Here is a 10,595-nt window from a genome sequence, read left to right on the forward strand (position 1 = left end):
TCCCGCTCGCTCCCGGTGCGGGGCGGCGGGGGCTGCCGGGAGCTGCCCCCCATGGCCGCGGCCGACGCGCCTCTGCCTCCGGGAATTGTTTTCCTCCGTGTCTCCGTCCCCTGGAACGGTTTAAATCCTCTGGAAGCGCCTTGTCCACCCCCCTCAGCACCCCCAGGACCCTCCCAAACTCCCTGTTGCCCCCCAGCAGCATCATCATCATCATCCCCCCCCCTGCAGCCCCGGGGAAACCTCGGGGGCGGGGCTTACCGCCATGGGGCGGGGCCTCTCACGGAACGGGGCGTGGTTTAGAGCCGATGTGGGCGTGGTTAAGCGCGGAAAGGGGCGTGTTCTCGCCGAACGGGGCGTGCCGAGCGCTGGCCACGCCCCCCGCGGACTGATATAGGGCGGCGCGGGGCGCTGCGGCCCGGCCATGACCCTGCGGCGGCTGCGGCGGCTCCGGCCGAAGGAGGAGGATGCGGCGGCGGCCCCGGAGCGCCCCGGCCCCGCCGATGTCTACCGGGCGCTGGCGGCTGCCGGCGGCACCCTGCCCCGGGTGCGCAAGGTAGGGCTACCGGCAGCCCCGGCCGCGGGGAGGGCGGGGGAAACCTCCCCGGTAACCCCCGGTTTGTGCGCCGGAGCCGGGGAGGGGGGGGACTGGGGGTGCGGGGTGTCCCCCCCGCTGGTGCCTGCACCCTGCAGAGCTGCCCCGGTGTCTTCTCCTGGGCTCTGGTCCTGCCCCGCTGTCCCCTCCCTGTGTCCCCATCCTGCCCCGGTGACACCCCACCCCCCCCCCGGCCTCTTACCGTGCCCCAGCATCTCCCCCCGCGCCGCTCCCACCCTGCCCCAGCATCTTCCCAGTGTCCCCATCCAGCCCCACCGTTGTCCCCGCAAGCGTCACGCCCTGTCCCAGTTCCTCCCCAGGTCCTACCCCAGTATCTTCCCAGTGTCCCCCCCACAAGCCCCGTGTCCTCCCCAGTTTGTCCCCACCTCCTGCCCTGCAGCCTTCAGGGCTCAGGGACAGGCCCCCACCCCTGTGGACGTGACCGTGTCACCGGGACGGACGCGCCCCCATGGCCCCCAGGCCCTGCCCCGCGGGGGGACGCGGCACAAGGTACCCCCGGGGGGCCTGGTTTGGCGGGACACGGGACCAACCTGCCACCGCGGCCCTGGGGAAGCCCCTCTCCGGCGGTGGCGGCGCGGGGGCTGTCACCGCCCTGACGCTCCCCCCGGCCCCGCGGCGCTTCCTGAGCGTCGGGGGGAAGCGGGAGCGGAGCCGACATCCGGAGCAGAAGTGGCTCTCGTGGCCGCGCTGGCGCGGGCTGAGTCACGTGCGGTGGCCTGGCTCCCGCTCGCCGGCCGAGGCCACCGCCGGAGACGTCGCCGAGGGGCGCTTGGGCGTCCCACGTCACCTCCCCGTCACTGGGCTGACGTAGGGCGGCCCGAGATGTGACGGGTGACAACTTTCCCCGTGGCCAACGCACCCGATTCTGCTGGTTTTACACTTAAACGCCCCCGGGGACGGGCAGCCGCGGGGCTGGTGACACCCGTGTGGCGCTTCCACTGGTGGCACCTGGCCGCCACCAGGACGGGCCCACGTGCCGCTCTCAGGCCCGGTGACACCGGCCGCACCGTGGCGGGGCTGCCGGAGCCCAACGGCCGCGAAGGGGCATTTGGGGACAGCGCTGTCACCTCCTGCCCCGCGGCGAGGGTCCCGCTGTGCCCGGCCGGTCCCTCCGCCCGCCCACGCCTCCGCACCCTCCACAACGGGGACATTGTCCGGGCCGAGAAGGGGAGGGGGGGGGGAAGATTTTGCATGAAAAAAACCGACTTTGTGACCACAACAGGGCCCCTCTGTGCCCGGGGCCCCCCCGGAGCGTGGCGTGGGGTGGGGTGCGTCGCAGGGTGACGTCAAAGCGTGGGGCGAGCGCGGAGCAGATGTGAGGGCGGCTTTGAGCGCCGATAAAAGCCTCGTTATGCCCGGCCGGCCCCGGGGTGGGGGACGCGGGGACACACACCCCCACCCCCCCCGGGGGGGCACGGGGCGATGGGTGCAGCCGGGTGCGGGTTCGGTGCCGCCTTGGCGCGGTGCTCCCCGCGGGGTTCGGCGCTGACCTGATGGGACCCCCCGTTCGCGCTGTCCCCGGAGGGGGTGGCGGGGTGGGGGGGGTCCCCCCGCTGACGACTCTCCCTCTGCCGCAGGGCGCGGGGTTCCGGTGGGCGTCCCCGAGCCCGTCCCCGGAGGAGCACAGGTAGGGGCCGGGGGGCCGGGCCCCGCCGCGGGGTCGGGGGGGGACACGCAGGAGCGGGGCTGGGGTCCGTGTCCCGGCGGGTCGGGGCTTGGCCCTGGGACACCCCCCGGGGGCTGGAAGCGGGGGTGGGTTTAGGGGGGAGCCTGAGAGCAGCGATGGGGTCACAACCCCGGGGGGGGGGGGCTGACACCCCTGTGCCCCACGGGGACCAGGCCCAGCACCCCCGGGACAGGCTGCAGGACCCGGGAAGAACAACCGGGGGGGGGTCCCGTCCCTGAGGGGGGGTCCCTGCCCTCGGGGTCCGGCCCAGCACCCAGGGAACCCAAAGCCCGAGGCAGCGTTTCGTTCGAGAAGCTCCCGAGGCCCCGGCGGGCGAGTCGGGGCGGGGGGGTGCCAGGGGCTCTGGCTGTCCCTGACCCCCGTGTCCCCCAGGAGGGTGGTGACGCTGGAGAAGAAGGGGGAAGAGACCTTCGGCTTCGAGATCCAGGTGGGTGCCGAGCTGAGACGCGCTGAGCTGAGCCAAGGCAAGCTGTGCCGAGCCGTGCCAAGCCAACCTGTGCCATGCTGAGCTGAGCTGTGCCAAGCTGAGCTGAGCCAAGGCAAGTTGTGCTGAGCTGAGCTGAGCTGTGCCGAGCCGAGTTGTGCCAACCTGTGCCATGCCGAGCTGGGCTGTGCCATGCTGAGCCGAGCCCAGTTGTGCCGAGCCGAGTTGTGCCGAGCCATGCCAAGCCAACCTGTGCCATGCCGAGCTGAGCTGAACCAAGCCAACCTGTGCCATGCCGAGCTGAGCTGGGCTGTGCCGAGCTGAGCTGAACCAAGCAGGGCTGTGCCGTGCCGAGCCGAGCCGGGCTGTGCCATGCCGAGCCGAGCCGAGCCGGGCTGTGCCATGCCGAGCCGAGCCGTGCCCTGCCAGGCTGTGCTGCGCTCCCCACCCTTCCAGCCCGCACCTTGCTTTGCATCGAGGGTATTTTTAAATTGTCTCTGAGCCAGGGTTTATTTTTAGCGCTGACGGAGCTGCCTGGTTACCGAAGCCTCCCCTGGCCGTGACGGGCGGGGGCGGCCGGGGGGGCCCCGCTTGGGGGGCAGCCACTGGGGCCGGGAGGCCTCCCCCGGGGCCGGGGGGCTGCCCCGCGTCACCCCGCGGCAGTGAAATGCTGCAGTTGTTACCCCGTGGCTGCTGCCTGGGGGGGAACCCCGGGGTCAGGGGGTCCCCGTGCACCTCACCAGGCCCCCCTGTGCCCCCCCCCTCCCCATTTCAGACCTACGGGCTGCACCACCAGGACAGGAACAGCGTGGAGATGTTCACCTTCGTGTGCCGGGTGCACGGCGGGAGCCCGGCCGAGGCGGCGGGACTCAAGGCCGGTGAGCGCATCCCCGGGGGGGGCCGGGGGGGCCCCAGCGGTGGGGACCAGCATCCCTGAGCCTGTTCCCTGACACCCCCCCCACCACCACCCCGGCACCTCCCTGGCTCCAGGGGACACAATCACGGGGGTGAACGGGCTCAACGTGGAGGGCGTCCGGCACCGGGAGATCGTGGAGATCATCAAGAGCTCAGGCAACGTGCTCCGGTGAGCTGGGGGGGCGCGGGGGGGGCTACGGGGGAGCCCTCAGCCCCCCCCCACTGACGGCTGGTGCCCCCCAGGCTCGACACGCTCTACGGGACGTCTATCCGGAGGGCCGAGCTGGAGGCCCGGCTGCAGTACCTGAAGGTGAGGGGGGGGCACGGACTGAGAGGGGGGGTCAGAGGGGGGCTGGAGACCCCCCCCAGCGTCTCCTCACCCCCCCTCCGCTCCCGTGCAGCAAACGCTCTACGAGAAGTGGGGGGAGTACCGCTCGCTGATGGTGCAGGAGCAGCGGCTGGTGCGGGGTGAGTGGGGAGCAGGATGGGGGGGGCTGGCGGACACCTCACAGCCCCCCCCCCGGACCCCCCCGCAACCCCTTTACCCCCTGTCCCCCCCCCCCAGGCGTGGTGGCCAAGGACCCCAGCATCTACGACACGCTGGAGTCGATCCGCTGGTGCCTGCAGGGTGAGGGGGGGCTCCCCGGCGGCTCCCCCCGCGCCAGCAGCAGCGACGACTCCCTCTACCAGACCTGCCTCTTCGCCGACGCGCCCGACGGGGACCGGGACCGGGAGAGCGGGGGGCCAGCGCCCCCCCCCCCGCGCCCACGGGCCCCCCTGGCCCGCAGCGCCAGCCTCAAGTGCAGCGGGGGGCCGGGGGCCGCGGGGCGACTGTGGGCCCGGGCCGGGGACCCCGGGGAGGGGGCGGCCGCCCCCCGCAAGGGCCGACACAGCAGCTTCCGCCGGCGGCTGCTCAAGTTCATCCCGGGACTGAACCGGGCGCTGGAGGAGGAGGAGAGTCACCTCTAGCCGGGGGCCCCGCCGGCCCCCCCCGGGCCTATTTATTTATTTATTGCGAGGGGCTTCGTGCCCCCCCACCCCACCCCGGCGGCTAATGGAAGGACCCAAGGTCAGCGCCGGGGGGTCCCGGCTTGGCCCCCGCAGGCCGTGGGGGGGGACAGATGTGGGGACACCCCCCCCACACACACACACACCCCCCCCCGAGGTGGCTCCGAAGCCGCCGCTCAGCTCAGGAATCGCTGCCCTCCCCGCCGAGGGGCACGGGGGGGGGCCCTGCATCCCCCCCCCCAAAAAAAATCTCGGGGGGGGCACGGGGGGGTTTTGTACCGCACCGGCGCGTTCGCCAATACAGAGACTTTTTGCAGCGGCGTGTGGCTGTGACTTGGGGGGGGGGGGGCAGAGCCCCCCGGGGATGGGGACAGGCTGGCTGGGGGGGGCCACCCGCCGTGTGTGTGTGTGTCCCCCCCCCCCCGGGTCGTGTCCCAGCGCCGCGGGGCCCCGGCCCGGCCCTTCCTGCCCCGTTTCCTCCGGCAGCCGGGGGGAAGCCGGGCCCAGCCCGGGCCCTTCCGCCGGGGGTGCCCGCGGGGGGCGGGACGGGCGCCGGGGTCCCCCCTTCCCCTCCCCATTGCCCCCCAGCCCCCCCCCAGGCGGCATCCAGAGGCCTTGGGGGGCACAGAAACACCCCCCACCCCCCCCACCCCGGCTGCTGCAGCGAGCACCCACGGGGGTTCCCTTGCACGAGGGTTCTGTGCCTCAGTTTCCCCTCCGGCTTGTGCTGCGTGTTCGGGGACCCTGGGGGGGGGGGGGGGGCTCTGCTCATTTTGGGGATGAGAACTGGGGGTGTGCGGGGCTGGGGGTGTGCGGCACGTGTGTGCGATGCACGTGTGTGCTGCAGAGCTGCCTGTGCACACACGTGTTGCATGTGTGTATTAGAACCAGACGTGCGTGTGTGCCACGGGGCTGTGGGTGCACACACGTGTTACACGTGTGTACTAGAGCCACACATATGTGTGTGGTGCAAGGCTGCCTGTGCACACGCATGTTACATGTGTGTGCACTAGAGCCACACATACATGTCTGTGGTGCAAGGATGCCTGTGCACATGTGTTACGCGTGTGTGTACTAGAGCTGCACATACATGTATGTGCATGCCACAGGGCTGCAGGTGCACACGTGTGTTACATGTGTGTGTCCTAGAGCTGCACGTACACACGTGTGTGCCGCAGGGCTGTGTGTACACGTGTGTGCTGCACGTGTGTGCCATGGGGCTGCCTGTGCACACGTATGTTACATATATGTGTACTAGAGCCACACGTACATGCGTGTGCGTGCCGCGAGGCTCCCGCCGCCTCCTGCCTTGTCCCCGTTCCAGGACGGCTCCGGCCTTGGACATTTATGGTCCGGCTGCCGGGGCCGCGGGCGCTGCCGGTGTCGGGGCTCCCCGGCCCCGTCCCGGGACCCCCCCGCGGCAGCTGCCGCCCCACGCGCAGCTTTTTTTAGCCCCGCGCCGGGGGACACCGGGGTCACGCGTGGCACCGGCGGGGCCCGGGCGGTGGGAACGGCCCGGGAAGGCCCCGAGCGGCCTCTCGGTACCGACAGAGGCCTGGAGCGGGGACCCAGCGCCGGCCGTGGGCACCCCAAAACCCCGACACCCCCCGACAGTGGGCACCCCGACACCCACATGGCTGTGGGCACCCCAAAACCCCGACACCCCCCGACAGTGGGCACCCCGACACCCACATGGCTGTGGGCACCCCAAAACCCCGACACCCCCCGACAGTGGGCACCCCGACACCCACATGGCTGTGGGCACCCCAAAACTCTGACAGCCCCCCCGCCGTGGGCACCCCAACACCGCGACACCCCCCCAGCTGTGGGCACCCCAAAACTCCGACACCCACATGGTCATGGGCACCCCGACAGCCCCCCAGCCGTGGGCACCCCGACACCCCCCTGACAGTGGGCACCCCAAAACCCCGACACCCACATGGCTGTGGGCACCACAACACTGCGACACCCCCCCCAGCCGTGGGCACCCCAAAACTCCGACACCCCCCCGACAGTGGGCACCCCAACACCCACATGGCTGTGGGCACCCCAAAACCCCGACACCCACATGATTGTGGGCACCCCGACACCCCCCCAGCCCCAACCGCCGGGGTCCTGGGGCCAGCGGGAAGGGCTGGCTGGTGGCCACCGTGTCCCCGAGCCCTCACCGGGGCGTTGGGACGGATCCGGCACCCCAGGGCCGGTGCGTACCGGGGCTCCCCCCGCGCACCCCCGTGGCCTTGCCAGGGTGACCGGGCTCGGGTTTCCTCCCCCGGGCCCCGCGGCCTCCCCCGGGGTACAGCTAATCCCGCTGCGGGGGCCGCCGGCGTCACCGGCACCGAGCGAGGGGGCTGCACCGACCACGCTCCGGGACCCCGCGGCCGGGGGTCCCGACCCTGTCCTGACCGGACCCCCCGGGCTGGCACCGGCTGCGGCACCGGGCCGAGCCCCGGTACCGGCCGCGCCGCTCGCGGGGTGCGGGGACCCCGAGAGATGCCTGTCGAGCCCCGGGGGATCCCCCGCGGGGGCGGCCCCGGTGATGCCGCGGGATCCCGGGGACGTCAGCGGCCGGGCGTGACGTCACGGGGCCCCCGCCTGGGGCGGGCGGCGCGCGGCGGCGGGAGCCGGGGCCGGCGCGAGGTAACGGGCGGCGGGAGGAGGCGGCACCGTCACCCCCGGTACCTCTGTGCCCCCCCCGGGCTCCCGGTGCTGCACCCCGGGTCCGCTCCGGTGCCGGATTTCTCCCCCCTCCCCCCGCCTCCCGCTCCCTCGCGGGGCCGGGGGGGCCCCGTGAAACCGGGCAGGGCCCCGGTACCGGCGGTACCGACGCCTCGGGGATGATGGGCCGGTGCCCGACACGTACCCCCCGGCGGGGCCGTGCCGGCGGGGCTCTGCCACTGCGGGGGGCATTGCTGGGGGGGCACTAACGGGGGGGAATAACGGGGGGGGGGGGGGGCACTAACGGGGCTGCCTACCCGGGGGGAACGACCGGGAACGGCGGGACGGGTCCCCCGAGACCCGCAGTTGGCCGCTGGGAGCGGGTACGGGACGGTACCGGGTCGGGTACCGGCGGGGGGGGTGTCGAGGGCACCGGGGGGTAGCGAGGGTTTACCGGGGGGTTCCGGGGGGGTACCGGAGGGTGCCGGGGGGGTACCGGCTCCCTCCCCGCCCACCCCTCGCCCTCCCGCCGGCCCGGCCCGGGCTGAGCTCATCTTTCCAGCCCGCGGGCGCCGTTCCCGGCGCTGGGCGCCCGCCAGCACCCGCCGCTCTTCTCTTTCCATCGGCCCCGCCAGGGTCTCCCCGCCGGGACCGGGCGGGGGGAGACCGGGGGGACCCGCACCGGGGTCACGGAGACCGGAGATACCGGCTCGGATGGGGACGGGGCATAGCGGCACCGGGGATGGGGGCACCGGGGGTGGGAGCACCGAGAGGGCACCGGGGATAACGGCACAAAGGGGGCACCGGGGATGGGAGAATCAGAGATACCGGCACCGAGAGGGCACCGGGGATGGGGGCACCGGAGATACGCGCACCGAGAGGACACGGGGATGGGGGTACCGGGGATGGGGGCACCGAGGGGGCACCGGGGATAACGGCACCGAGAGGGCACCGGAGATACACGCACCGAAAGAACACCGGGATGGGGGTACCGGGGACGGGGGCACCGGTGATACCGGGGCCGAGGGGGCACCGGGGATGGAAGCACCGGAGATAGGCGCACCGGGAGGACACGGGGATGACGGTACCGGGGACGGGGGCACCGGGGATAGCGGCCCCTTGCCCGTCCCGGCTCGCCGCTCGTCCCGGTGCCGGCACCGGAGCATCCGTCCCGTTGTTCCTCCCCCCCCCCCGGAGGTGCCCCCGAATGGAGGGGGGGGAAAGGGGGGGGGGGGCGCCCGCGCTATTTTTAGCCGGGGCCGCGCGGGTATTTTTAGCGCGGGCGCCGCGGTTGCGTCAATGGAACCCCGCGTGCGTCACGGCCACGCCCCCGCCGGAACCGCCCCCCCGCGCCTTCTACGGCGCCGCCGTGCGTCACGGGCCCGCGCGCCGCCCCGCGCGTCACCGAGCGCTTAAGAGAAAGTAGTGGCGGGGCCGGAGCCCGGCGGAGCGGCGGCACCGGAGCGGGCACCCGGGTACGGGGAGCGCCGGGGGCGGGATGGCCGAGGGGACAACCGGGTCCGGGGGGGGTGTGCGCGCACCGGGAGGTGCACGGGGGCCGGTGGCACCGGGGGCGCAGGGCGGTGGGCGTCCTGCAAAGTGTAGGGGGGCGGGTGTCCCGGTGGCACCGGGCGTCCCGGTGGCACCGGGTGAGGGGGGAGACCCGGGTCGGGCGTCCCGGTGGCACCGGGTGAGGGGGGAGACCCGGGTCGGGCGTCCCGGTGGCACCGGGGTGGAGGGAGACCCGGGTCGGGCGTCCCGGTGGCACCGGGGGAGGCGAGTCGCAGCGGGCGTCCTGCAAAGTGCGTGGAGTCGAGTGTCCCGGTGGTACCGGGTGGGGTGTCCCGGTAGCATCGGGGGCTCAGGGCAATGGGCGTCCTGCAAAGTGCGTGGGGTGGCACCGGGGGGAGCCGGGTCGCGTGTCCCGGTAGCACCGGGGAGAAGCGGATCGGGCGTCCCGGGGAGAAGCGGATTGGGCTTCGCGGCGGGAGCCGGGTGGGGTGTCCCGGTAGCACCGGGGACTCGGGGCGTCCTGCACAGTGCACGGAGTCGGGCATCCCGGTGGCACCGGGGGAGCGGGGGATCCCGGTGGAAGGGACCGGTCGGTGTCCGCCGTGCGGGACTGCCCCTCGGGGGTACCCGGTAGCACCGGGGAGAGCCCGGGGAGGGGGGAGGCGCACCGGGCGGCGACAGGCAGAGCGAGGGGTCCCGACGCCGGGCTCCGGGAGGAGCCGTGCGGGACCGGGGGGGGGAGGGCAGAGACACCCCAAAAGCGGGCAGCGCCCCGGGAGCCCCGAGCAGAGCGGTCACGGGGCTCGAACGGGCAGCCCCGTGCGGGCAGGGGCGGGCGGGCAGCACCGGGGGCACGGCGGGGCGGGCAGCACGGGGGGCATCACGGCGCGGGCAGGCTCCCCGCTGCCCGCAGGCTCCCCGCTGCCCGCACAGGCCTGGCACCGGCCGCGTTTTGGCAAGGCAAGGCAGCAGGTGCCGGCAGGGAGGTGGGCAGCGGCCCCCCCCCGGCCCCCCCCGGCGCTGCCGGCTGCTCTCGCCCGCCCGCGGTCCAGGGCCCGGTGCCAGGGGCTGCCACCAGCCTCCAGGCCTGGGCACAGGCAGCTGCCTGCCCTCCCAAACGAGGAATCTGCAATTAGTGCCCGGGCCGTGGGCAGCGTGGGGGCTGCCGCCGGAATTTGTCCCCGGTCCCACGGGGGGGTTCGCGGCGGGGGGGACCCCAGACGCCACCAGCGACTGGGTGAGGGCAAAAGGATTTGAGTAAGGAAGCGGCGACCGCGGGAGGCGTCGAGGCTTTGCATGGCCCGGCCGGGATTTGCGTGTGGGTGAGGGCGGCAGAGCCTGTCCCCCCCCCCCCGCCACGTCCCCAGCGCAGCCTCGTGTCCCCTGGAAGGGGGGGACAGGAGGCAGCTGGGGGGTCACCGTCCCCTCTGAACCTGCGCCCGGCCCAGCCCCGCTCCCCGGCAGAGGGGGGTCGGTGCCACCCGGTGGGTGCCAGGGCCGGACCCACGCTGGGTATTTTTAAACGCGGCTCCCAGCGCGGGTATCGACTTTCTGGGCGCCGGCAAAAGCTGCTCGGACTTGGCCGGGGGAAGCCGGGGGCCGGCGCTGAGCTGGCAGCGGGGCCGTGCCGGGGCTGCGGCAGCCGGGGGCCAGGCACGCCGTGACCTTTAAAGGTCTCCAAGATGAATTACATTATCGTCTTGCCACCGGGGTCACTCCTGGCTTGGCTTTCAGCTGGACCCGGGACTCCGGCGAGGTCTTACGTGCGGCCGGATCTG

At 73.5% G+C, this 10,595-nt stretch overlaps 1 protein-coding gene across 1 annotated transcript; it reads left to right on the top strand.

Annotated features, from left to right (window-relative positions):
- The first annotated feature begins 400 nt into the window (after positions 1 to 400).
- On the top strand, positions 401 to 4,963 carry TAMALIN (trafficking regulator and scaffold protein tamalin). Its single transcript, XM_074929725.1, has 8 exons — positions 401 to 553; positions 2,191 to 2,240; positions 2,673 to 2,727; positions 3,500 to 3,602; positions 3,715 to 3,808; positions 3,883 to 3,949; positions 4,041 to 4,107; positions 4,205 to 4,963. The coding sequence occupies exons 1-8, from the start codon at positions 422 to 424 to the stop codon at positions 4,606 to 4,608; spliced, it is 972 nt and encodes a 323-aa protein (XP_074785826.1). The 5' UTR covers positions 401 to 421; the 3' UTR covers positions 4,609 to 4,963.
- The last annotated feature ends 5,632 nt before the right edge of the window (positions 4,964 to 10,595 follow it).

The sequence above is a fragment of the Athene noctua genome, chromosome 30, assembly GCF_965140245.1.
Source record: "Athene noctua chromosome 30, bAthNoc1.hap1.1, whole genome shotgun sequence".
NCBI classification, from domain to species: Eukaryota; Metazoa; Chordata; class Aves; order Strigiformes; family Strigidae; genus Athene; species Athene noctua.